Source organism: Alligator mississippiensis, chromosome 3, assembly GCF_030867095.1.
Source record: "Alligator mississippiensis isolate rAllMis1 chromosome 3, rAllMis1, whole genome shotgun sequence".
Lineage (NCBI taxonomy): Eukaryota > Metazoa > Chordata > Crocodylia > Alligatoridae > Alligator > Alligator mississippiensis.
Genome location: NC_081826.1, coordinates 226,836,092 through 226,863,982, shown reverse-complemented (window position 1 = coordinate 226,863,982; position 27,891 = coordinate 226,836,092). Strand labels below are relative to the sequence as shown.

General features: G+C 42.2%; 1 protein-coding gene across 2 annotated transcripts in view; it reads right to left on the bottom strand.

The window, feature by feature from the left end:
• MCC (MCC regulator of WNT signaling pathway) overlaps positions 1-27,891 on the bottom strand; it is a 370,732-nt gene that overhangs the window by 278,197 nt on the left and 64,644 nt on the right. For both annotated transcript variants that reach the window (XM_014600959.3, XM_059724934.1), the window contains exon 3: positions 12,916-13,127. In XM_014600959.3, coding sequence (XP_014456445.1) covers positions 12,916-13,127 — 212 coding nt within the window. The remainder of the gene's footprint in view (positions 1-12,915; positions 13,128-27,891) is intronic.

Here is a 27,891-nt window from a genome sequence, read left to right as displayed (position 1 = left end):
TGCCTTTTTCCACTTATACAAATATACACATTTATACACACTAGCACTGAGGTAGCACCAATGGCCTTATCTTGTTTTTTTAGCATACAATTACTACACTACTGCCATTTTAAACAAATGGTCAAAACCCACTATCTTGTTGCATGGAACCTACTTTACTTGCCTATAAAGGATATAATTTCACCGTCACGTAAAATATCCAATTAAAAGCCTCAGTTAAGAGCATCTATTAAAAGACCACTTGAACAAATGTGCCTTGTACTAAAGCTTGTTACTTGGGGCTCTGATCATTTACAGAGGGAGAGAATGACAGGATGACCTTTCAAGCAACACACAAATACAGTATCAAAAAATTTAAAAAGAGTCTTTGATGTAGTAATCTACCAGGGAGAAGGAAAAGATATCAATATGCGACAGAAGCAAGTTCTTAGAGTTTAAGATTTTCTTCTTGCCCATCTATATTTTTGTCAAGAGAGAGAAAAATCTACATCTCACATAACACAGATGAGTCCTGGCAGATGTAATCTACAATCTCCTTTTTTAATTTATATGAGAAAAATGAATGATTGAGTACTGCTAGAGGGAAATAAAAGCCAGAGTCAAATAGACACAATGAATAATCCTATTACACCTGATACCCAGCTCCACACAAACAAACACCATTACATATGCTGGCCTGGAATCAAAGACTGAAAAACCAAACTGCTTCTCCCATCACCAAACAAACATACAAACACTCGTCAGACAAAACCATCTTTGTGTCTGCTTTCAGCTGAGCCAAGCTTCCTCAATCCATATTCCTATAATCAATTTTCATCTTAATAGAATCTTCACTTTCTAATTTAAACCTAACAGAATAGAAATGTTACTAGACTGGAACTGCAAGCACAAAAAGAAGTAATTTCTTGGAGAGGTACTTTACAAAAAGCAGGCTCTGTTGTCCATGTTGTTAGATTTCTCTTTGTCACTAGTTTGCCCCTATTTAGGCAGGTATCACTAGAAAGTATTAGATTAATATTAAAACATATAGCCTATAGTAGCATACAATGGAAATGGGACAGTGTGAGGCAGATAAAAAGAAACAAGTGTGTGCTGGGCGGTGGGCGGCTCCCACTGATGCGTGCTCCCCCAGATCTGTGCACGGCGTGAGGGCAGGCTGCTCACTTGGAGCCAGGGGTGGTGCTGGGCTCTTCCTGGCAGGGGGATTGGGTCAGGCAGGTGGGCAACAGTGAAGCTGGGCAAGGGGCTACAGGGGGACTACAGCATGGCTGCAGCCCCCCACCCCCCCCGTAGGTCCAGCTCTCAACACTGCTGCCCACCCACAATGCAGCCTCGGCCCAGCCCCCCCTCCAGGAAGAGCCCTGTGCCATCCCCGGTCCCAAGCGAGCAGCCTGCCTTTGCCCCATTCACAGGTATGGGGGGCACATGCTTCCCATGGCAGTGCACGCAGCAGCAGAAGCCACCACCCCACACCTCCCAGATAAGCCGCTTGCAGCTCTGGCCTGTGCCCTGATCCTGCCCCCCCCCCCGGAAAACAGCGCATAACTTGAATTCGCATAGAGGGAACCCACTTTACAACGTAACAAATAGCAATATGTTCCAAGACCTCGACTGTACTGACCCCCAGACCCATTTCTACCACTTTTACAAGACAATTTTGGTACTCACCAACAGCAGAGAGTACACACAAGCACGGGGCACTATCATAATGGGGATGGCAACTACAGAAACACATGCTGCAGACAACAAGCAAGGAGCACAGATCCACACAGGAGACTATACTTTGGTGCGCATCGCTACCACAATGCACTGCACAGTGCATCTGACTGCGGGCTTCCACCACACCGATTGCATAAGAGTGAATTTACCTCGTGTATAACAATTTTTTTGTATAAAAAGGGCCATCGCATAAGAGCGAATCCGCACATACGGAACCCACATAGAAGTGAGGGAAACCTGTATAAGGAGCTGGTTTTGGCTTTGCCACTGATTCACTGTATGGCCACAGATAGGTTCTCTATCTTAATTTTCCATCTGCATAGTGGCTAGTACAATGATTTTTTAACTTACTGAGAAGAGTGATTGATTGGTTATGAAGCCCTCCAACTTCTTTCAGTTACTATTTGTATTATCACAGTATCCAAGCATCCCAGTCATAGGCCAGTACCACTAGACACTGCAGAAAGATATAGTCCCTGCCTCTGAAGAGTTCACAATCTAAGTGTAAGAGGCAACAGATACAGACAGACAGGGTGTACAAGGAGACAACAGTGGCCCCATGAGAGGTACTATGCTGATAATAAAGACCAGGAGCAAATGAATAATTCTGTAATCATTGCGGCTTCTGAATAAAGTGCAATAAGTAAACCAAGGCTCACTAACTGAATGCATAAAATAAATATTAAATAGATGCCTCATTCGTGCAGTGCTATCCATCCTGTAGACAAAATGAGGCAGCGCTTCTTTGCAGACAGTGTGTGGCCACGTAATTAAAGATTGTATCGCACTGCTTTATGTACTAGCCACTGCTCTTGTGCAACCCTAGTTTGAACAGCGTTTCCTAATTTCTGAGGGCTTACCCTGCAACTTAATACCATTCTTCTAATGTAATACATACGTGGTGGTAGCTCTTTTTTTTTTTTTTTTTTTTTAGATAAAGCTTGTAAAAATAATAAAGTGTGTGTAATTTTAACTACCTACCCCCACCTTTATGTAGCTTTGGTAGGATCTGAACTCTGAATCTTCAGCAAGACAACAGAGCTCAAGCTATCAAATTAACTGCATCAGCTGACAACAGAAGAAAAGCTGTTTGCCCAGAAGGCTGAACAGACCCCTGAAATGGTGCTAGGTTCAAAAGGTGATTGAGAAAACCCCAGTGAGGCAGCTAGAAATTGTCTTTCCCTGAGAAGAGGGATCAGGTGGGAAGATTTAGAAAAAACCTAGCCTGTTTCTCATGCGCACCTGAAGAGACTGCTCTCTCAAGGGATTCTTGGTGCAGTGTTTCCTTATTTTGGAATTGACATTGACCACATCCTTGGATGTTTGCATCTACTTCATTTTAGCATGCAGGCAAACATCAATGATGACAAAGGAAATGAGGGATTTTGGGGGGTTTTTTGTTTTTTTTTTAAGTCTCTCTCAACTGTACTCAATAGAGCATCACTGGAAGGGGAAAAAGAACAGGACATTTTGCTTCTCAAATGTCAATGCTAGCTGCATTAAATTGAGGTGATAGGGCTTCTCAAAGAAGTCACAAGACTCTTTTCTAATGCAAAGTATTGGGAAGTCTAAAATACAGTGGTTGTTACCAACCACAGATATTTAGTTAGTTCTCTAGGAACACCCCCTTTAATGGGAACTTGGTGCCTACAAGATGCTCCCATATTTATAAACAGCATATTTTGCTTCACCTGAAATAAACATAGGTAGATGGGGCTTTAGGCAAACACGTACACATGCATAAAATATGGGAACGAGTTTCCCAAGAGCCTCAGAGCTGAACACCTAATTCCATGTTAATGCTGTCTTTATGCTCAAACAGAACCCAAAAACATGCATAGAAAAAGTTAGTAACCATGTTTGAAAATTGGGCCTACCATGTATTCACATTTGCTGTTGATAGCTGTTAAGCGTACACGTTGAAATCTTCATTATTGAAGGAATTTGACAAATTGACCAGTAAAAAAAATCATTGCAAATAATTTTTCCTTTCTTCACCAAAAAGGTGCAACTTTCTGTATTTTTAGGAAATAATATTCAAAGCTAGTTTGCAAAGACTACTTAAACTGATCAAGTAACATATATATTTCTTACAAAATATATCACTAGCTTCATTACTTCATAGTTCAGATATAAGCTAGACAGGCAGAAGCAGTTGTTAGATGATGCAATGATGTAGTAAGTGCATGAAGTACTCTTTGGGAGGCCTGATTTCAAGGATAGATAACATATCTTTTCCATCACTTGCTCAGACTGGCAAGACAAGCAACACAGGGAAAAACTCTATGTTAGTTATATAAGCATGCCCCGTGCCTCTCCTTCAGAGAAACTGTACTAGAGCTAGGGACAGACATGACACATAACCCAGTTTAAGTGATTAGAGAGTGGTTTAAACCTGTAACAGAACAGATATTCAGTGCACATAAACCAGTTTGAAAATGACTGAAACCAGTTTCAGATAAACCTGGTTGATTGTAGTATCAGATTTAACCGATTTGGGTCAAATCAGTTTAAGCAATGTCTGTCCCAGATCCCTTGCTGGTTTAAGTTAAATCAGAGTCCCCCACCATCCCAGCATGCTCTCTGGGCTAGGTGGAGCTCTCTGCTCCACAGCAGGTCTGGCCCCTCCCCTCTGCTTCCTGGCCAGAGCTCCGGCAGACTTGCAGGCACAGCAGGGTTTTCTGGCTTCCCCATGCTCCCCTTCCCTCACCACTCGCTGCTTAAGCAGGGATCCCTTCCTCTTCTCTGCCACAGCACGGACCATAGCCAGCATGTGGTATGCTACCTAATGCTGTGTCAGGCTCCAGCAGAGACTACAGACATAGCAGGGTCTGCCTGGCTTCCCCCTGCCCTAATCCCCCTCACTGCTCAAGCAGGAAATACCCCCCTCCCTCCCATCTCCCACAGCACAGACCCCAGCTCCATGGACCTTAGGCATGTGGTATGATAGCTAACGACGAGAGGTGTCTGCGTGTGTGTCTCTCCAATTTCACTGGGGCAGACAGACAGAACAGTAACTTCTTAGGTCTGTTTGGAGCTAATCAACAGGTAGGCCAGTAAGCTGTTTAATAAGTTTGAAGTCATGGAGACAGGCCATTGTTTTGCTAATTGGGTGATACTGACTGTTATCACTATCAGCCCTCAGCTGGCTAGCTCGCCTGTCAGTGTGCTGCAGATAGTATGATGAAGCAGGGAGGGAGACTGAAAAGCTCCATATTATCAACAGATGCATGCACTGCACCACTCCCCCCCTTGCCTCAGAGTGCTAGCCTGGGGCTGGCAACACTTCCACCCCTTGAGCAGCCAGTGGGGAAAAGCCCGGGACCAAGCAGGCAGACCTCCCTAATGAGAGAGTCCTGCCAGGCCTGGCCATGCTGTCCTCAGCTCAGCTCCCTGCAGAAGGGAAAGGAGGGCTTCTCTAGCACCACCCCCCCAGGCATCTAGCCTGAGCCACTGCAGGCATGTGCCTGAATTTCCTCAGTCCAGAGAAAATGTCTGTCCAGTTTCAAACCAGTTCAGCCTAGCCAGGTTAGACTAACCTGCAAATATTGAATCAATTCATGCTCAGACTTTTTGAATGTCTGTCCCTAGCCCAGATGTCTTACAACCAAACAGGAGAATGGAAAGTAGGCAGAGTAACTGTTTATTTTCAGACACAGTAGGGCCAGCAGGCATAAGGAACAGGTTACATTAATCATTTTAATTCCAAGACAGGACGTGATATAAGAATAGAACCAAAACCAAGGTCTCCATTCACTCTTTTAAAAAGTGAACAAATTCCATCACATTAAGATATTGCAAAATGTCACTTTATGGTATAGCCAGCTTTCTATATTAAAGCAATACGAATTGTAATTGTCAAACATTTGTTATCTATATATGACAGACTAGGCAAACAGTTACTCAGTATTCAGCACTAACAACCTATTAATGCCATTTTAGGCAGCTGTCCAGAATTGGCTGCATGGCAGTCTGAAATAAATTCAATCCTTAATGATAATCTTGTATTTGTGATTGTGTAGATATAACCTATTTATATAAATGAGCAATTAAAATTCGAGTCTGACAGATTAAAGGGACAAGCTTTCAAAGTGGAGAAGAAAAAAACACTTATTCACTGAAAATACAACACTAGTTGCTAGATAATTGTCTCTAATTTCAGATAGAAAATAAAAACTTTCTGAAATCAGCTGTTCTGTCCTCGATACTTGCAGTTCTCCATAGCATGGATTCAAGACAGGAATACTCCACTATGTTCTTTAAAAGCCGGTGTGTGTCTTTTTTGGTTTTTTTAAACTCAAATCAAAGCAGCCATCAAGTGTACTGATAGATGCTAAAGCTAACACTTCTCTGATTTGTTCTGCTATCGATCAACTGGGTCTAGTTTTATATACAAACTCTGTCATACAGAGATATTCTCTAACTTTAATACATTAATATAACTTTAATACATACTTACTAGCCTAAGTTTAGCCTAGTCATCTTATTTCTGTTACATAGAAAAGGTGTGCAGCCAGACACAGAAATATGGTAAAGACAGCCCCCTTTCAAATATTTGTGTGTAGATAACCAAATGCTGCAGGAACTGATGCTAATAACTCTCTAAATAATAGTTCCACCCCTCTTCCCCTGAATGGGTAACATATAGAATCCTTACGTGGAGTCAAGAGTGCTGTATCTCCTGCCCAAGATAAGATGTAAATACACAAGCCCTACTAAAGCAAGGTGGCCTTTGGCAGACTCTGGAAGTCGGTCTGGGACCACAGAGGCATCGGAATGTCAACAAAACTGAAGGTTTACAAAACCATCATTCTCCCAACCCTCCTTTATGCCTGCAAAACCTGGACTGTCTACCAGCATCATGCCAGAAGCTAAACCACTTTAATCTGTGCTGCCTGTGAAAGATACTAAAGATCAAATGGCAGGACAAGATTCTGGACGCTGAGGTGCTCAGAAAATCGGCTCCCCCCAGTATCCACAGCCTACTGAAACTGGCGCAGATAAGATGGGCCAGCAACCTTTCAAGAATGCCTGACACTCTCCAGCCAAAGAAAATCTTCTATGGCAAACTGTCAAATGGAGTATGCTTTTGCAGTGCACCAAAGAAGCAGTACAAGGACACCCTAAAGATGTCCCTAAAGAGTTTTGGCATTGACCCAGAGTCGTGGGAGCAAATCACTCGTGAGTGTCCATCCTGGAGGTCATCGGTCCAGAGCAGAGTACTGGCTAGAGCAGTGGCGCATGGTAGAGACAGTGAGGAAGCACGTAACCAGGAAAATGAGGACCTCTCATGTCCAGTCATCTTCACTCTCCTACCTGTGCTCCAGCAGATTGTTCAGGGTAAAGATTGAGCTTATAAATCACCTGCGTACCCATGAGACCTAGCCTCCACCCCCCTCCTTTCTCTTCTTTTTCCTCTTTCTCGTTTTCTCTTTTCTCCCTCCCTTTTTCTTTCCTGCTTCCTTTCTCTCTTCTCCACCCCCGCCCCGGCTGGATGCAGTCATCTTCACTTGCGAAGGACAAACAGAACAAAACAAGCAGTCATAAAAAGTTCCAGAGGACTTCTCAAGAGCGATATTTGGTGTTGGATCCAAATTCTAACTTGGTTAACTGCTTCCTAGCTAACAAAATTCTCCACCTCAAGTGTCAAGTGAAAAGTTCATTTTTCACATTCAATTCTCACTTGCTGTATAGTGCTTTTGCTAAATAGCTGCAGGATTTCAAAGGCTGTGTTCTAGTTATGCAGAAATTAATTGTAGTCTAAAATCTGCACATCCATTTGTAATGCAGCTGGAGCTCTTTTGGAAGGGAAGATATTGTGTGCAGTAAGACTAACTTCTTTATGTGGTGTCTGTTTGTAAGGGAGTGATAAAGGTTTTTTTGTCTTCACTTGCTCAGAAGTGGGTACCTCCAACTTTCTGAAATGCAGTATCCTTTTGCATGCAGACACTTTTCAAATATTAACACGTGCAAATGACAAAACACGGACGTGGGATGTTATCCATATGGGCTTTATATGTGTAAATACCGTCAGGTGTGCTTGCAAGCGTGCTTTAACCAACTGGATCAACTTTCCATGCAGATAAGAGCTGAAACTGATGGTGCTTGCAGATGTTAAATAAATAACTCCCCCCCCAAACTATGCTTTACTTTAAACTCAGCACATTCCCGCACAAGCCCTGCACATGCCCGGAAGAGGCAGCATGTTACTTCAACCCAGTTTACCCAATGTCTGTAAAGATCATGCGTTTCAATGGGGGTGGGTTTGGAGCTTTTATCTAAAGCTGACTGAATCAGCATTAGCTAAAAGCCAAAAAAACCCACACTGAAGTGCCTGATCTTTACAGATGTTGCAGAGGCAGGTTGAGGTAATGCATTGCTTCTTCCAGTAAAGCACTTTTTTTTGGTTGTTTGTTGTAACATCTGCAAGCAGCCTGAGTGCACACTCACATAAAGAATCCAGCTGAAACAATATAAGAACACACTCAACTTAATGCATTATAAAGTCTAATTCTACAGTAGTCATTTATGAAAGGAAACATCGGAAAGAGAATCTAACTCATCCAAATCCCATTACATCAGCTTATTAAGTTTGAGCATGGCAACAAAAAGCTGTATTTTGTATCAAACTGTTGTTCTTATGGCATTTCCACAAGGTCAGTTCTAATCCTAAAACTCACCCTTTCACTGTTTGGCTGAATTATAAGGAAGGATATACTAAAGGAAAACCAAGACTATTTGTCTCTTCAGAAATAGCTTCCTGAAGAGTGAACACAGATGGCAGCAAATATTGTATATAGGAATGACTATACACAAAGGATAACAAAGGATAACAAAGGTCAGACACGGAAATTAAATAGGCAATAAAAATATGCAAATACCTAAAAACGCTGCCTGACAAGGCTGGAATCTTGCTATAAATTGCCTATTTGCAAATAACTTTGTACCCAATTATACCATTAAGAAAACTTCTAAATGATTATATCTAAAGGAACATAATGGACCCTGCATACATTTATTGTTATATTTAAGCCAATGGCACTAATGGGTACTTAATCAATGGATGGTGATGATACGCCAACCAACAGGCCAATGTTAGACCAAAATAACAGCATCCAGGTGAAGAGGTGAAAAGAGAAATATGGTCTAGCTATTAAACCTGGTGACAGGAAATAAAAAGAAGTGCTGCAAGATTTACACATTCTATAAAATGACAAAATAATATATCTTAGGAAATAGGGTGAAATATAAATGGGCAAAAGAAACAAAGCAAAATGAATATATAAACATATACACGCAAGCATGAGTAGTCAGTAAGAGCTGGAAATTAGACTGAATTGTTGCTGTTGTTATTAATTAAATCATTTCTTGTAAGTGGTTTTTCTCAAAATATCATCCTTTTTTTAAATAACTTCCAATCAAGAATAATGTCTTCCTTAGGGAAATCAAAGTTCCATACTTCTAACAAAAGCTTGTAGTTGCTTGTCAAGATATTTGTACACACTGAGATAAATCAATCCATACTGCACCAGGGGACAAAAACTAACCTAAACAAAAAGAGGTAAGATGCTGCACAGCAGGTATTATATTTTTATAAAGCTCTGCAGAGTTCAAATGTTTTTAAAAATTCATAATGAATTTTTTTTTACTTTGTAGAGACTGAGCTAAAATCTGGAGAAAGAACTACTAACTCTACCATTTACAAATTACCAACTTATTTCATTGCTAAAATGACATAGGGCTTCTCTGCATTGACTGATGATTATTATACATGATATACAAGCATTTAGGGATGTTTTCTGTCTGACTATATGGTGCTAAATCAAATGCAGCTGTCAGGGAAACAAAAGCAAAAAATGAAGCAATAACATGATAAGAAAGGGGGGTGAGGGTGAAGAAACACCTCAGGGTGTCTGAAAATGATGGGGCTTAAATTAACTGGAAAAGGCCTACCTGACTTGGCTTCACTAATTTGACTTGGCTTCACTGAAGTGAAATGACTTACCTGGCCAAGGGTAGGAAAGGAGTCTAAGATCAACAGAGCACTGGACAGTTACATATTTTCTCTCTGGGGTGGGGTACTTTTCAAGGACTGTCCAACAGAGCAGGCTGACACAAAGAGGCTTTGCACTTTGGAGGAGCCTGAAGAAGCTGGGCCTTTATGAAGCATGGCAAACTCTAGGTAGACATGCCTGCATACAGAATGTTTTATATAGCAAAAGGACAAGGATTTTAATATTTCTGACTGGATATATCAATGGTCAGGGAACCCAAAAGGCAGAACTGCAAGTATTTCACCATCAGTCCTAAACCAGAAGACTCTAATTTAGATGCTAAGAGTTTTGTCATACAATACAAGCAATATGAGAAAGGTGAAAGCTTGAGGCTTATCACTGGTAGTGGTTCACACAGAGAACGCAATGTGGTGCAGCAAGCTTCCTAAATGCAACTGAAAAAACAGCTTTCCGGAGAGGGAGCGTGTATGAGGGAAGAAGATGTGCACGTAAGAACTCATAACTGCAATAAGTGTATTTCACTCTCTAGATTTAGTCTACATTAAAGCATGTCACCTCTGATTTCCTGCCAGTATTAAGATTAGTGTAAAGGAGGGAAATATAAATAGCAAAAGCAGCAATATCGTCTCTCCTGGCATTAATAAAGTGGAAGCAAAAATCCACGTAACCTACTGATCCAGTGCTCAGCATGAGTCAAATGGAGACATTATTGTCTTCATCTACATATAAATTGGAGACTGCTTATTATGCTGGAAAGTGCCAAGAGAAAAAAAATTAGAAATAGAGGCATAAAAAATATGTCAAAACAGAGACCAGATGCCATTCATGCTACTAAAAATAAATAGGAATTTAGGCACGAACACACAAACAGAAAATCCACGGCAAAATACATGCTTTCTAAAATTACCACAACAAAGACATTTAGCTTTATGAGCCTCAAAACACTGCACTCTATAAATCAACCTGCAAGGCACCAATCTATGGGCAAGTGTCTATGGTGCATAGGCACCGGAGGCGATCCAGTGTCTGAAAAGGACCCTGAATAGAGGACTCAGACAGTGCCAAGGACAAGAGTCATGCTGGCAGTAATGGACAGCTGGTGCCAGAAGACAGTGCTGAGCCTGGAGATGGTGCTACCAGAGCTGTCAGTATAGGTTTGATGTTTGAGATTATTTGAGTATCAAGAGGTCCAAAAAAGGAAGCAAAGCCAGGTGTAGGCTACTGTGATGCATAAAGAACAGTACATTGCTACAAGCAAATTATGACATCTGGAGACAAAGCTATAAAATGGTGTCTCCTTGTGGGATCATTTTATTTCAGAGGTAAACAGGACAGTGCAGGTGCTGACCTGCACCAAAATGAAGCCCAAGGGTGGTAGTTTACCCCTAAAGAAAAAAAAATTTCAAAGTTCTCAAACACCTTTCCTGAGTTAGTGAATGTAAGCAATTTAAAGTAGCCTTTGCAACATTTCCGAAAGCTCAAAGGCCATTAGGAACTCAAGAGAAGCGCTGGGTCTCTAGCCAGGTGATTAAGAACAGAAGATCAGGAACCATGTACCATGTTTCAGCATGAGGACAAAAGAAGTAAGTAGATCTAAAGTACACATTAGAGATACTGCTAAGGTAAAAAAAAGTCTCCAACAGGAGTTCATAGCGTGAATCACGTGCTAGTGAGAACACATATACAGAAAATTACCAAAAAAGAGAAGCATCGTCACGCAGCTCTCTGAAAATCTACCCAGAAGTTGTAAGGCCAACAGTTAGACAGTCATCTTGAAACCTGAATACATCATGTGTGTATGATTCATCTGAGTCAACACCAAAACCACCCTGTCCAATACTGACATGACTTAACAAGGCTCACAGTCTAGGTACAAAATAGTTCAAGTCACTCTTAAAATAACAAGGCTGGGAAAATCCAACTGGTTCTTCAACGTGATATTTAAATATTTATAAGTTTATTCCTCACTGGATGCATCTATACGTGTGCATTTACTGCACAGTAACCAAAATTACTGTGCAGTACAGGCACACATCTACACATGCATGCGCATACTGTACAGTAAATATGGCAACTTATGCAGACTTGAACATAAAGTTAATACCTACACCATGCAGGTATCAAATTTACACCCAATTAGTTACTGCGCACTAACGCATGTGTAGACGCATTACTGCACAGTAACACTGTGTGTGTGGACTGACTGGAGACTAACTTTAGTCCCCAATCAGTCCACACATGGTGTTAATGTACTTTAATGCCTGCATGTGCAGATGCTGGCCTATTCCCACATACTGCGCAGTAATTTACTGTACAGTAAATTTAAACTGGCATAAATGCACATGTAGATACACCCACTTTCTCCAAAGCACTAAGTAGAGAGAAGATTCTGGCAATTGCTGAACTAACATTTAACCAGCATTTTTGAATAAGGGTCTCCTCTAGGCAGTCCTCTTCTCTTCTAATCACATGTACAAAAATGTTTAAATTCCTTCTTTTAATTGCATTGATAAGGATGGTAGTTATTTACAAATTTGAATTAAATACCCAGTTGGAAAAAAACCCAACAACTTATCTCAAAAGCATCAGTTTCTTACTGCAAAAAACAGTATGGTACATTAACCTGAATATACGAGTGCTGTAATATTTGCTTATGACAGTATGAAATATCAGCCCTACAAAGAGTTCCAAACAAATCTCAAAAAATAAAGCAAAAAAAATCCAAAATAAAAGCAGGAATATAATGGAAAGTATTTTTCTGCATTACACTGACTAGCTTAGTAAGAAAGATGCCATTTACTCGCATAATTTGCAATTATGCTACTAATTTCTTTTCCCAAGTAAAAGTTTTCAACAATGTTGATTTGTTAATTAAATCTGTATAAAAGTTTAAAACTTCAGCTAAACTCCTTACTGAGACCCAGCTCTTCTTTTTCCTGAGAGTAAGTCCCCAATTACACAAACAATTGCTAGGTACTTATTATTTGCCAGCTAAAAATGTAATGATGCTCTTGTAGAAGAAAATTACAACAGCCTGATAGTTCCTCTATGCCTCTGTGGACCATGACACAAAGTTGTAATTATTACGTTGCAGGAGGAGGGAGGGAGTGGGGGGAAGGAAGGGTTCAGAAGGAAGCATCAAAACTTAAGCTTCTTTATATTGTAGGTAAAATGTACTTACAGTGTTAGCAAGTTCTAAATAACTTCCTCCAACAGAATTACTAAGTTTGGAGGCCTGCGTTAGCAATCTTTGCAGAGCAGCTTGTTGATTCACGCTACTTCCTCCATATTCCAAGAGTTTCTGTAAAGTAGAATGACTCTGCAGGTCAGGACTCTGAAGGTCTCTTGCACCAGAATCATATTCCCAACTTTCTCTAGCTCCTGATAAGGCACCTGAAATAAACACAAAGCATATCCCATTGTAATTAGGAAGGCAGGTATAAAAATTACATGTTCCTTCCAAAAGGAAGAAACATACCTTTATTAATATGATTACTTTTATTAATATGATGGCAAAAAGAAACTCAGTACCAATCTAAGTGCACAACACAGCAAAAGTGTATGTTCACATACTTCACACATACCAAGAATAAATCAATTAAAATTGAACCATTAATCTGTGGGAACACTCCCCTTTCAGCTTCTGCTGCCTGACCTTGCCCCTGCCTGTGGTGGTGTGGTTACATGGCACTGGACAGGGATGCCAGTGTGGCACCAGCCGCGTGGCACAGCATATAGCCCATATGGCATGTGGCCTGTGCAGCATGCGTCAACAAGGGGCCTGTGGCTTGCAGCCACTCAGAAGTTGCACAGGCCTGCTATAGTGGATCACATCCATTGGTCTGAGGCCACACAGAAATGAGGATGAAAAAAAGATACTGAATACCTAGCCCTTTAATAAAAACAGCTTAACCTGTACCTGAACTTGGTAGGGGCCGGTAGAATTAACAGTGGAGAAGAACCTCAACCAATGAATTTAGAAGAGCCATGACAATTTATACCAGCTACAGACTGTCAAAATGCAAACGTGCAAGGGAAGGATGTGACTTAGTGCAAGACTGGCACCTTAATTCTGGCATTTCCTGAATTCTGAGTGCTTCACTTTGCAACCTAAATAAGGTTTTGTTTTAACATTTTTAAATGCAGTTTTATATACTTTTGCCATCTGATATGTGTCCTTCGCAAGGTAATCAAACCCCATCTTTTTACCCTGTTCTCACTGTTATATTAGAGTTTTACCATACCATACATCATGCTAGTCACCCTTCTCTGAAACACTGCAATATCCTTTGAGCTGGGTTAAGAAGTATTATCCATAGTATTATAAATTGGTCATGCAATTGATGTATTTAATTACATCGTTATGATATCTACATTATTCTCTACCCCATTCCTTATGCATCCTAACATGCTATTTGTGGGTGCACATGAATTAAGGTCTTTATTGAGCTATCCAATGATGTCTCGGTCTCTGGTCCTTTTCTATTTTGATACAGTTCCTTTAGACTCCCTCATAATGAGAAGACATAGAAAACATGCATGAGTTTGCCACACGCACATACAGATCTATTTAATAAAAGAGAAAATTTGACCCAGCTTCAACTTGAATCAAGATGGAATAACTATCTTCAAATCCTCGTAGTTTACACTCCTGTATTAACACTAAAGGAAGCTTCTTCAGTTCCATTTCACACAAGTTAAGTGCAGCCATCTGCTCCTTGCAAGTTGTCAATATTGGCTTAGTCCAGGAAAATTTGAATACCATTGCAGTTAGTGCAATTCATTAGGCTGGAAAAGGCCTCAGTACTTTCTGCTTTTGAAGCACAAAGTTTTCAAGCAAAAGCCTAAAATAATTTTACTAGAGCTAGTATTAACTTACGCCAGCAGTTGCATAAACAGGTACAGAACAATACGTTTATTACATCTTTTTACTATATAAGAATCATATTCTGTCCATAGAGTCAAATCTACCTTAGGCACAATATATGATTGGAAATTCAGGATCAGCTGGAGCAGGGCTGTCCAAATGGTGGCCCTGAAGGGGCCTCATGCAAACCGCAAGGGGTTAATGTGCAGTCCCCACGCTCTTATCCGGCCTCTGCACTCCATATTCTTTCTGGCACCTCCTGCCTCTGAGGTCTCTAGGCTACCCACCTCCATCTTTCACTTCCTCCTCCTGCTACAGGGTGGTGTAGCCCACAGTGTCAGGAGCCCATGGCATGGTGTAGTGGTGTGGGCGACTTCACACATGCATACTGCAGGGGTATGCAGCTTGGGGGGCCCATGGTGCACACTAGTGCAGACCCTGCTGATATGGTTTGCATGGTGTGTGGCCCCCAGCCACTTAGAAACTGGACAGCCCTGTTCTAGGTAAACCACTAATTGAAACATTGTTACCATAAAAATGTTTACAGGTAAGAGATGCTCATAGTATTCACAACTCTCCAGCAAAAAACAATTTAACAAGTAAATTATTTGAGAAAGTGAACGGATTTGGTTAATGCAGGAATGAACTAGTCATAAATTCTGGAAGCTACAGTCATGATCTTATTCTACAGTTCATACTTTCACTTTAATGTTAAAGCAAATGCTCTTAATAAGGATAAAATTTTAAGAGGTGCTCAAAATACCCCAAATGCCTACAACAGCCAGTGATTCCAAAAGGAGTGTCAAGCATTTGGCACACCACAGGATTAGATATATTTATTGAGATTATTTGAACTAGTTTAAATGTCATTTTATAATATTCACTGTTTTACCTGATAAAACACTGGGGAGCAAACTCTTCCAACTCCTAACTGAACAATAGTTTCAGCTAGGACAAAGCATCAGTTTCTACAAGTCTAGTTCTTCTGACTACAGTAAAACTGGAAGTGTTCATAGATTCATAGATTGTTAGGGGCTGGAAGGGACCTTGTAGATCACTAGGTCCAGTTCCCCTGCACTAGGCAGGAAAAGACAACTGGGGTCAAGTGACCCCAGTGAGGCGACTGTCCAGTCTCCTTTTAAAGATTTCCAGGGTAGGTGACTGCACCACCACTGGAGGGAGTTCATTCCAGTGTGGACACCCTGACTGTGAAGTTTTTCCTGGCATTGAGCCTGAAGTGGCCTTCCAGGAGTTCATATCCATTGCTCCTGGTCTTCCCCAGGGGTGCCCTGGTGAACAGCTGTTCACCAAGTTTTTGATGTACTCCCCTGACGTAGCGGTAAGCTGCTACCAAGTCCCCTCTCAGCCTTCTCTTCTGTAGGCTAAAGAGGCCCAAATCCCTTAGCCTCTCCTCATATGGCTTGTCTTGCAAGTCCCTGATCATACGGGTGGCTCTTTTCTGGACCGTCTCAAGCTTTCCCACATTGTTGTTGAAGAGTGGTGCCCAGAACTGGATACAGTACTCCAGCTGAAGTCTCACCAGTGCGGAGTACAATGGGAGTATCACTTCCTTAGTTTTGCATAAGATGCAACGGTTAATGCATGCCAGCGTGTTGTTTGCTTTGCCAGCCAGTGCATTACACTGCCACCTCATGTTCGTGTGATGGTCGATCACTACCCCTAGGTCCCTTTCAGCCGTTGTGCAAGTCAAATTGTCACCACTGAGCCTGTAGGTATGTTGGAGATTGTTTGCCCCCAGATGGAGCAACTTACACTTCTGAGTGTTGAACTTCATCTGGTTCCAGTCCACCCAACTCTCCAGCCTGTATCTGCAACCTATCTTCTGGCATGACCACGCTCCCCCATAAGTTGGTGTCATCTACAAACTTGGCCAGCAAGCTTTTCACCCCCACATACAAATCATTGATAAAGATGTTGAAAAGCACTGGTCCAAGCACGGACCCCTGAGGGACACCACTGGCCACTTCTCGCCAGGATGACACAGATTCGTTCATGAGAACTATCTGGGTCCTACCATGCACCCAGTTTTCCACCCACTGAACTGTTGAGCAGTTAAACCCACAATCTTCTAATTTTTCCACAAGGATATCATGGGATACTAGATCAAAAGTCTTTTGGAAATCTAGGTATATAACGTTGACTTTCTCTCCCATGTCCAGGTGGCGAGAGACCTGTTTGTAGAAGGAGATGAGATCGGTAAGACAAGACCTACCTGCGACGAAGCCAGGCTATCGTTCAGAATCTTACCATCAGCGAGCGTATCACGCACAGATTCTTTTATTAGTTTTTCCAAGATTTTCCTGGGATGGAGGTTAAGCTGATTGGTCTATAGTTACCTAGGTTCTCCCTCTTTCCCTTGAAGATGGGCACAATGTTGGCTCTCTTCTAATCCTCAGGGATCTCCCCCATGTGCCACGATTTCTGAAAGAGGTTTGCCAGGGGTTCCGCAATGACCTCAACCAGCCCCATCAGCACTCTTGGGTGAAGTCCATCTGGTCCTGCTGACTTATAAATGTCTAGCTTTTTTAGTTGGTTTTGCAACAGCTCAACATCCACAGTGGGAAGGCTATCATTCCCACCATGCCCCCTGTGATCCTTATCTTGCTTGTCATTCCCCTTGGTCCAGTGAAATACCTACACAAAGTGAGCATTCAGGACTTCAGTTTTTTCCTGAGTGTCCATTACCAGCTGTCCCGAGGTGTTAAGCCCTGTTAACACCTTTTAACCTAGCCCTAACCCTGTTAACACACTGCATGCAGACTATTCTATTAAAATCAGCTAAATTCCAAAAACCTTCCAAGAACTGTTCCATATTTAAACAGTTTCTCCATAAGAATAGAGATAAATCACTATTTTCACTTGATACACCTCAGAGAGGTAACGTCCTGGGAAATATGGGATGCAATGGATCTCTTCTAATATTTTCCAGACTGGCCACTTAGCAAGTCTCAGAGGCTGCCACAATGATAGTACAAGCTTTCTAGTAACATTTGGTGAACACAATTTATAAAACAGGAGTTACTACTCAAATCCAGTTCACAAGGGGCAATGTTGTGTGAAGCAGAAGGCAGGTTCTCTTTTAAAATGGCTATTCCTATTTCATGGTATTTTAATTCATAGATCCCAAATCACTTTGTAATGGTGGACACCATTATAGGAAGAGATGAAGTGACTTTTCTGAGCATATGCAATAAGTCAATGGTAAAGTCAGCATCAGTATCTGGTTCTACAGTCTCCTGAGCACCCTTTTAAGCTCACCAGGCTTCAGTGGCCCATAAATAACTGACAACAATACTATCAAGCTAACCCAAAGGCCCTTCTTCCTCAAAAGTAACAATTTTCCTCTCTAAAATATGCATCAACATTCAAACTGTGTGTTTATCAATCAGAAATCATTCATTAGTCAATGTAATGGTGCTGAGTGATGATAATAAATTAAATGAACAAAAGGGGAAAAACAAGGATACAAACATCTAAAGGTAAAAAGGAAAAAGCAACCTGGCTGCAGCAAAACTAAGTTTTATACTGAAGACTACATGGAGCAAAAATGCATAGCAAGTTGATTTAAACACATTTTAACTCAATTCACTAGAAGGAGAATATCTCAGTAAACTCACTCATTAAAAAAAAAGTGAAATAAAGGAATAAATCCACCCAAAACAAAGTATTCTCCAAACAAACAATCACAAGAGATCTAGTTTATAATGCAGAACTTGTAACTAATGCAACTAAAATATATTTCTACATTAAAGTAAATTAGATTAAGAACAAATTAAATAGATTTGTTCATATGTATATGAAGGGGCTGCAAACAATCAACTCACATAGTGCCAGTTTCCAGAAGCAGCATGCACTATGTATGATGTTTCTGTCAATTCAAAATAAATCCCCAGGTAATGTGGAATAAAAGTATGTAGCAGATGCCCCATCACTGCCCTCTAGTGGCTAGACTACAATAATAAAGCCCTAAGACAGGGCTTCCCAACCTTTTCCTTAGTATGATCTCATTTAAACATTCAACATTTTTTGCGATCCCAAAATGATGCAGGCAAGATCAGCAAGGAAGGATCAATCAAATTTCTGCTTTTGAGTCTAGCACTCCTTTCATTTCTTATTCTTATTGTGGCAGCCGAGGGCGGTCTAAGGCTATGGCCAGTAGCCCGGACTGTCAGGTGGGTATTTTCCATGATGGAATAGAGTTAGGCATGGAAGCGTATTGGTTGTATAAAGAAAGCTTTACTTACACTGCCGATGGTCGCAGTGCAGGAAGAAAACTTGCTTGAATTACAGTTGCACACAAACACACAGGGGTGAGATCTCTCTTCGAACCGAGATGAGTCGTCAGTGTACGACTCCACGAGCGCTCAACACGGGGGTACGTCAATATTTTCATGATGACGGGGAGTGGTTAGAGTCTGATCAGGTCCCTAAGTTCTCCTCCAAGACACACACGGAGTTTGCTAGGCTCCACAGCGCACTTAGAGTTCCCCACGAGATGGTTGTGGAGTCCTCCAACTTGGGTGGAAACTGCTCTAACCTTTCATATGGCTAGCAAACCAATCGCTAGCCGCCAGGTAGGAATCATTTAGAATTGACCAACAGTGGGACACAAATTTGCATACGTGTGGCGGGAACTCTTTTGCACCGGGGTTTTCTTTCTGCAGCTGAGAAATCCACCGTGCAAAGAAAGCTCCATGTGGGGGGAAAATTCCAATGTGCTGAGGCACTAAAAATCATTGGGTTATGACACTTATCCTTGTCATTAGTTTTACAGCTACAGCTTGAAGAAGAAACTTTTTGGAGAAAAATCCATGTTAGATTTCTCTGCCATGTAAAATGTATTCCAGCCAGCCAGTATCAACATATTTGTTTTAAGTCAGCTTCCTGTAATGGAGATCCAACTCAAGGTGCTTGTAGAATTGTCGTGCATGGATGAAAAACTGCCATGCATGAGAATTGCATATTTATAAACAGGAAGTGCATTCATCATAACTGGTTGCCGCTGTCAAGTGTCTTTACGACTTCATTTTTTATCGTTGCAATCCCACATGGGGTCATGACCCCAAGGTTGGGAACCACTGTCCTAAGCGCTAGAGGATATTTCCCTACAGTTTGAAGGAGCAGAGAGGCCTTATCTTAGAAACAAGTTGCTGCATTCCATCCCCAAGGTGGCACATGTGCTAAACATAAAAGATTTCCAAAATGTTTGTAAATGCGTGATCATGGAAGGCAAAGCATTTATAGCATTATTCTTGTACAGTGCTAAAATATGACACGTTCTACATACTGTAATATTAATTTGCAATGGGTTCAGAATATGTTTTTCTGTTAAGAAAAAGACTACAATTTAGTATGGAAATTCATAATAATACAAAACCAGCAAAAATATACTAAATACATTCAAAGTTTGTCCAAAATATTAGTATGGTTTTCATGGGTTACACTTTTTATCATATTTGCAGTCGGTATGGTAGTCTTGGATGATAGTTTAAGCATTTATCCCAACCAAGTAGCAGAATGGAGTACTGCTGCATTTCAGTTAAAGCAGGGGTATCAAACTCAGGTCACTCAAGCTCAGGTCAACAGTAGGGAAAGCACTGCAGGACCAGGGACCCAAAGGTGAAAGGAGTACGTGAAGAGTGGTTGTTCCTTAAGGACATGATCCTTGAAGCACAAAGGAAGTCCATTCCCACACAGAGGAAAGGTAGAAAAAGGGCTGGGAAGCCCCCTTGACTATACAGAGAAATCATGGTCCTCTTCAGAAAGAAGAAAGAGATATACAGACATCAGAAACTTGAGAAAGGCCTCAAGGAAGACTATATAACAATGGCCTGCACTTGTAGGAATCAGATTAGAAAAGCTAAGGCAGCAACTGAACTAAAATTAGCAACAGGAATCAAGGACAAGAAGTTCTTTTTTAGGTACATAGGGAACAGGAGGAAAACAAATGGGAGTGTGGGGCCACTGCTCAATAACTCAGGACAGCTCGTTACCAGCACTCAAGAGAAAACTGAACTCCTGAATGACTACTTCGCTTTCATCTTTCACTGGGCCAAGGGGAAAATCATGCCAGATACAGGGTACAAAATGAGCAGGATAGAAATGACCGCCTTCCTACTATTGCTGTAGAACTGGTATACGATCAATTAAAAAATTAGACATTTATAAGTCAGCAGGACTGGACGAACTTCATCCGAGAGTGCTGAAGGAGCTGGCTAAAGTCATTGCGGAACCCCTGGCAAAGCTCTTCCAAAGCTTGTGGTGCTCTGGAGGGTCCCTGAGGACTGGAGGAGGGCCAATGTTGTGCTCATCTTCAAGAAGGGGAGAATGGAGGACATGGGTAACTATAGGTCAATTAACCTAACTTCTATCCCAGGGAAAATCCTGGGAAAATTAATTAAGGAGTCTTTGTGCAATAGGCTTGCAGAAGGTAGGATTCTGAATGACAGCCAGCATGGCTTCGTTGTGGGCAGGTCTTGTCTTACCAACCTCATCTCCTTTTATGATCAGGTAACTCGCTGCCTGGATAAGAGAGAGGAGGTTGACGTTGTATACCCTGACTTCTAAAAAGCTTTTGATCTGGTATCCCATGATGTTCTCACAAGAAAATTGGAGGATTGTGGGCTTAACTGTGAGACAGTCAGGTGGGTAGGAAACTGCCTGCAGGGTAGGACCCAGAGAGTCCTAATGAATGGATCTGTGTCATCTTGGCAGGAAGTGGCCAGTGGTGTCCCTCAGGGGTCTCTGCTTGGTCTAGTACTATTCAACATCTTCATTGATGATTTGGATGTGGGGGTGAAGGGCTCACTGGCCACATTTGTGGACAACACCAAGTCATGGGGAAGCATGATCATGCTTGAAGATAGGCTACAGATACAGGCAGACCTAGACAGGCTGGCAAGGTGGGAGGATCAGAACCATATGAAGTTCAACATTGAGAAATGTAAAATGCTCCACCTGGGGATGAACAATTCCCTACACACCTACAGGCTTGGCAACGCCAATCTGACCAGCACTATGAATGAAAGGGACTTGGGTGTAATAACAGACCACAGTATGAACAAGCCGGCAGTGGGATGCCATAGCCAGCAAGGCTAATAATACCCTGGCATGCATCAATCGATGCATCTCTAGTAAAACCAAGAAAGTGATTCTTCCACTTTACTCAGCATTGGTGAGACCACAGCTGGAGTACTGCATCCAATTCTGGGTGCCGCACTTTAACAAGGACATGGTAAAGCTTGAGAGAGTCCAGAGAAGGGCCATTCAGAGACTTGCATGGCAAACCATATGAGGAAAGGCTGAGGGACCTTGGACTCTTCAGTCTGAAAAAGAAAATGCAGAGAGGGGACTTGGTAGCAGCTTACTGCTACATCAGGGGCATACATCAAGGGCTCAGTGAACAACTGTTCACCAGGGCACCCTTGGGGAAAACTAGGAGTAATGGTCACAAACTCCTTGAAGACTGGTTCAGGCTCAACATTAGGAAAAACTTCAGAGCTGGGGTGTCCAGACTGTGGAATAAGCTCCCTCCAGAGATGGTGCAATTACCTACCCTGGAAATCTTCAAGAGGAGACTGGATGGTCACCTTGCTGGGTCACCTGACCCCAGTTGTCTTTCCTGCTTGTTGCAGGGGGCTTGACCTGATGATCTTCCAAGGTCCCTTCCAGCCCTGCAATCTATGAAACTCATCTGGCCCCTTGGGCTGCGCAAGTTGCATGGGATTGGTCCATGGACCAGATGAACAGTGCAGGGCGAGTTCCATAAGCCAGATCCAGTGCCCACGGCCTTCGCCCCAGCCAGTTCCACACTGCAGTATATGTGGTACCCACTCTGGCCCAGACTGGGACACAAGCCACACCCGACACCTGCTACAGCTGATCCAGGGGGAGGGTTGAGTGTAGTACAGGTCCTGAACTAGCTGGAGCAGGCACTGTGTGAAGTACAGTCCTGGAATCAGCCAGAGTAGGCACTGAATCCAGCATGCACAGCACCCATGGAGCTCCTCCCATAGCATGCCAGATCCAGTGCCCACTTTAGCTGGTCCAGTACTGTGCCACACACAGCCCCTGCTCTGGGACCTACGGCATGTGTGGCTAATACCCCAGATGGGCCAAACGCCACGGGCATCCAGCATGCGGAGGGGAGGGAGAGAAGAGGTCCAGGACTGGCCCCATATGGGGCCAGCACTGGGGGCTGAATGATGCGATTCCATGGGCTGGGCTGTATCTTTGATGCTTCTGAATTACAGCATAAGAGAGCTGAATTAAGTTTACTATGGATCAGGATAAGTGCCCTATATTTCTCTGCAGATAAAAGACCAAAACTTTGCCTGTCCTTCACTGATTTCGTAAACTGCTGGGGGTGTTATACAGAATATTTCTTCAGCTTGAAGGAAATATGTTGTACTATGTTGCAAATCACAAACAGTAATTTCAAGGGAGAAAGTCTGGCTAAGTGTAAGGATATCTGTCAATTCTTTTTCTCATCAGAAAAAACTGTAGAATCTTATCACTGTCTCAAGGATAGGGAAAAAGGACAAAAATCAGAGGAATCTGGGGGATTAAACTGGCATAACAATAGGGGTATTCCATTGTGGAAGTCCATGGAATACAAAATGAAAAAGAAAAGACACCATCAATGCTGATACTTTAATAAAAAGAAAGAAAAAGGCCGGGTAAAAAACTTGACACAAAAGATTTCTCAAGGCTACATAAACTAGAAAATATAATTCATCTCTCTCAATACTATAATCCCTATTCAGCTATTCCTTTCTCTTAATACTAAGGAAAGGCCAGACATTATAAGACCTTCTTTCAGCCACAGCCAATAATGAAAAAGACTCAATTCAATTATCTAGAAAATTAACTACAGTCCCTACATGCTAGGAGTTTTCCATATAGTAAACATTTAAAGGGCAAATGTCAAACCTAAGCAAATACATTTGGCGCCAACAATACTCCCTGCACAACCATTTTCGCCATTGATTTTCTAGCATTTACCAAACAGTTCTCAGTTTTGAATTTTTTCACTGGAATCAATATCAGGTAATCTCCAGTTATAAAGGACATTGATTATACCCACGGGGGTGGGGGGGGGGGGCGGCCGGTGGCGGCGAATGTGTTTATTACTTTTCTAGCCTATTAAGGAATATCTGAGTGTGTGGCAATTGTTAAGTTAATCCCATATCAGCTCCAATGTGTATTCATGCAAAAGCTCATTCACCATAATGGTTAAGAGGAACATTTACTTTAAAAAGTCTCTCTTTTTCTACCTCTTCCTGAATCATTTGTCCCCAGTATTGGTTCCCTAATATTGGTTCTCTCTATATCATTTAATTTTTTTTTAAATATTTTATGCCAACATGCCCAATTTATAAAAACCAAACTGTTGAGCTTGATTAATGCTAAAGACAGATTAAGTCAATAATATGAAAAACACCAGTGACCAAAAAGGAAGTTTCAAAAATCAAATATAGTTTAAGTTGATGGAACAAGACAAGAGTTATGCAAAGTAAGTTTATTCCAGAGATTCTCTAATTCGGGGGGGAAGGAGGGGGGTGATGTGCTTCCTTAAGCTTGTTAAATTGTTACGTACTCTTATGATTTCATGTTATTGAATAAATACACAGGGATCCTGGTTTTCTCTGCTTAAAAATCCCAAATTCTCTGATAAAAAAATCCCATACTCTCTGATTTAAAACCCCCAAATCCATGTTTTTCCATGATTAAAATGAAACACCACTATATATCTATATACCTATGTGTACACACACACACACACACACACACACTCTTTCTCTAGGTAGCAGTCGAACAATGTTTTATTGATATATTTACAATTTGGAATCCTAACAGTGTCTCACGATCACTATAATAAAATAAATTCTAAATACCTATAAATTTTGGCATTTCATTTGGGATTTTTTATCAAGGAAAATCAGAGCTCCCCCTGCCCCCTTCACTCACCAGATCACGGGCCCAGCTGTGGTTGCACCCCTCTTCCCCCGCAGCTTTGTGGCACTGACCAGCCCTAAATGCCCTGCCCATGCCATTGCCCCTCAATCCCAAACCACAACCCCCCAGCTCTGATGGTGCCCCTCACCCTGACCCACAGCTTCCTGGCCCTGCTGATGCTCCTCACTCCCTACCCATAGGCCCCTGGGACCTGCCTGTGCCCCTCATTCCCAATCCATAGCCCCTGGGCCCTGATGGCGCTGAAGAAGGCCCCCACCAACTACTAGGGCTACAGGGCCAGGGACCCCAGCAGTGCCTGAGCCCTGGCTACCTCCCGTGGGAGGCAGTGGGCTGCTGCAATGAAGCGGGGTGCAAGCCCAGTTCCCTCCTCTCCCATGGGTGGCACAGCTGGAGCAGACCCCATGGTGGGGGGGTGGGGGGGGGAGGTGCAGATGCGGGCTGACAGCCAAGGGCTTGGGGCTCCCTGCTGTGCTGCCCTCCGTGGCCTGGTGGGCTGGACCCAGCATGGAGGGGAATGGTGTGTGGCTCAGTGCCACAGCAGGGAGCCCTGCATCACCACAGAGAGGTGACCCTGCCCACCCAGCAGCAGCTGGCAGCTGCACCAATCCTCCCCACCCCACTCTGTCCTGCTGCACCAGGTCCTGCCTGCTGGACCTTGGAAGCTCCCAAGGGGAGGGCAGCAAGGCAGGGAGCCCCAAGCCCTCAGCCACCAGCCCACATCTGCACCCAACCCGTTCACAAAACTGAAGGACACTTGACCCCATGCCCTCCCTAGGAGTGCATGCAGTGGTGGGGAGCCAACTCCCTGCCACCCTCTGAATAAGCCACCTGTAGCTCTATTCCACTCCCTGCCCGGGCCCTGCAGCCATGTATTTCTGCCCTGCTCCCAGGCCCCAAGCACCACTCCTTCCTCTCATGTACCCGTTAAATGTTCACCACGTGCTGCCAGGTTTACAAAAATTATACTCTAGTTCGAGAAACACTACTCAACATAATGCCCCCATGGAATAATCATTAAGGTCACCAGCAAGGCAAGTTAGGGAGTTGGCTTGGCCAGCCTGCACTAGGCCTAGCATTTTATTCCACCAACCTGCTTATCTCCCTCTGTCACCTGAAAAGCTGGGCAATGGCGCTGAATGGTCTGACATAAAGCACTTGGTGTCAGCTGTATTCTGCTGACTGAGAAGTGAATGAGAATTCAATCTTCCTAGAGGCTCCAAAATGTTTTGTCTAGGATGAAGGGAATTAAGCTTTCCACTGCTGTGCACCTGATTGTGTTTACAGCAGAGGAACAGATGCCCATCTTGACTATTTGTAAACCTGCCCATATAGTCAGGTCCCTCAGGCAATTTGGAGTCAGTAGTATCCAACACAGCTGACAGCTGTAAGTCTATTCATTATACACAGAAGACAGAAAGGTCATCTTCCACTGGTGCAACCCATGTAGTCTCAATGCCATAAGACAGCCTGCAACCTCACTGGAATGGGTCTAGGAAATGAGCTGAGATCATATGTTGATGGTAGCTTTGTACAACCAGCTTCACAAAGATCTGGCTCAGGAATGGTAGACATAATAGCTAACATAAAGCTGTCTACAGTGAAAGATGAAACACTATCAAGCCAATACTCTTTTTTGAAGAGAAGCTAGCAACCTGTCCTCAGTGACAGGTCCGAAAGCATCTGAGGTTTGATCATTTATATTTAATGATTTGAACTTCCTCAACAACAGTGACACCTTCTAGTACAATGAATGATCCAACTTCCATGGAGGAGCATTATTTATTATGGGCATAAACCAACTCCCAACTGTGAGCCACACTTCTTCCCAAGTTCTGGTGATCTAATTTGTGAACTAGGCAGCAAATGTTTCACTGTGCAAGCACAAATGCTTGAGACTGTGGAAGAGCACATGGGTTCATAAAACAGAATATTTCAGGCAGTAATGACTATGCAGTTAGTGGTGTAAGAATATAAATATCTCTTTGATCTTTCCTATGATAGCAACATAGAAGTACAAAAATTCTCTGTGAGGTCTCTCTCAGGTTCAGTATATATTCTGTTTCAACAAGCCATTTCACACTGCGGACCTCCAAACAGCCTTCAGAAGATAACCACTTCAGGCCTTCTGCCGGTTAGTAATGTTTGCACTAGCTGCAAACAGAAAATAGGATCCATATCATATCACAAAATTCCTGAGCCTGCCAATACCCCTTGTTAATCCTTTATTGTCATGCCCTTCACCATCCAAGTCTGAAAGCTGCCTCTCAGAAAGAGAGGCAAAACCCTCCCAGAAAGAGAGCTAGACTGTAAACATTTTTTATCATGTTGGTTTCCTCTTTGGAAATCTTTTATTCAATAGGTGATACGTGACACTTTTTGTTTAAAAAAAAAGCGGTGTGGGCTTAAACACTCTTCACTGAACAGCAAAATGACACTGGTGACACTGGTACATAAAAAATAGCCAGAGTGCTTTACTGGCTTCAGTTAAACAAGAAGTTCTAGTAAGAGACACTATCTGTAAGAGACTTGTAAAATGAGAGGACACCTCCCACATTTCTATGACATCTATTTATCCAGGCTATGCAGGGAGCAAGGCTTACCATTAAAATAAATAAGGGAAGAAAGGAGAATAATGATTCTACATATTTTGAATCCTTTCTTCTCACTTTTGCTTATGCAAAGATTACTGCTGCCAAATGCACCAAAAAAAAAAAAGCTGATTAGACTTCTGGTGGTTTTAACTATAAAGCACAAAAAAATAGAAATCATTGAAGATGATGTGTGTTCCAAAGTCAGGAAAAGAACAAAGAGAGGGGGAAGGGGTCAGTATCAGATGCAGCCAATTTGGTTATGACTGTGAAAACTAGATAGACATGTTTGGAGCTTTCTAGCACTCTTTATTTCTATTGTCTTTTCACAATGGAATGTAAACTTTCTCACATCCTGCTGTCTGGAATATTGTTCCCAGAAGAGTTATAAAAATCCAGTGAGGAGGGCGAAAGACTGAACAAATGTTCCTGTTGTTCTTGAAAGAGTTTGACTATGCTGTTTGCATTAGCAACGGAAATAAAACCTACTTTAAAATGATAAGGAGATAATCACAATGCAAGCCAGGAAACCATTCCAGTGCTGGAGCCAAAGGCCAAAGCTTTAACTAAACTTCATTATCAATGGTCACTATACTACACACAATCAAAAAGGCTAAATGACAACAGCAATACTACCTCCATAAAATATAACCTGCTTAAACAAATAATTACAGCAGATGACAAGACATTTTGTATAATATGT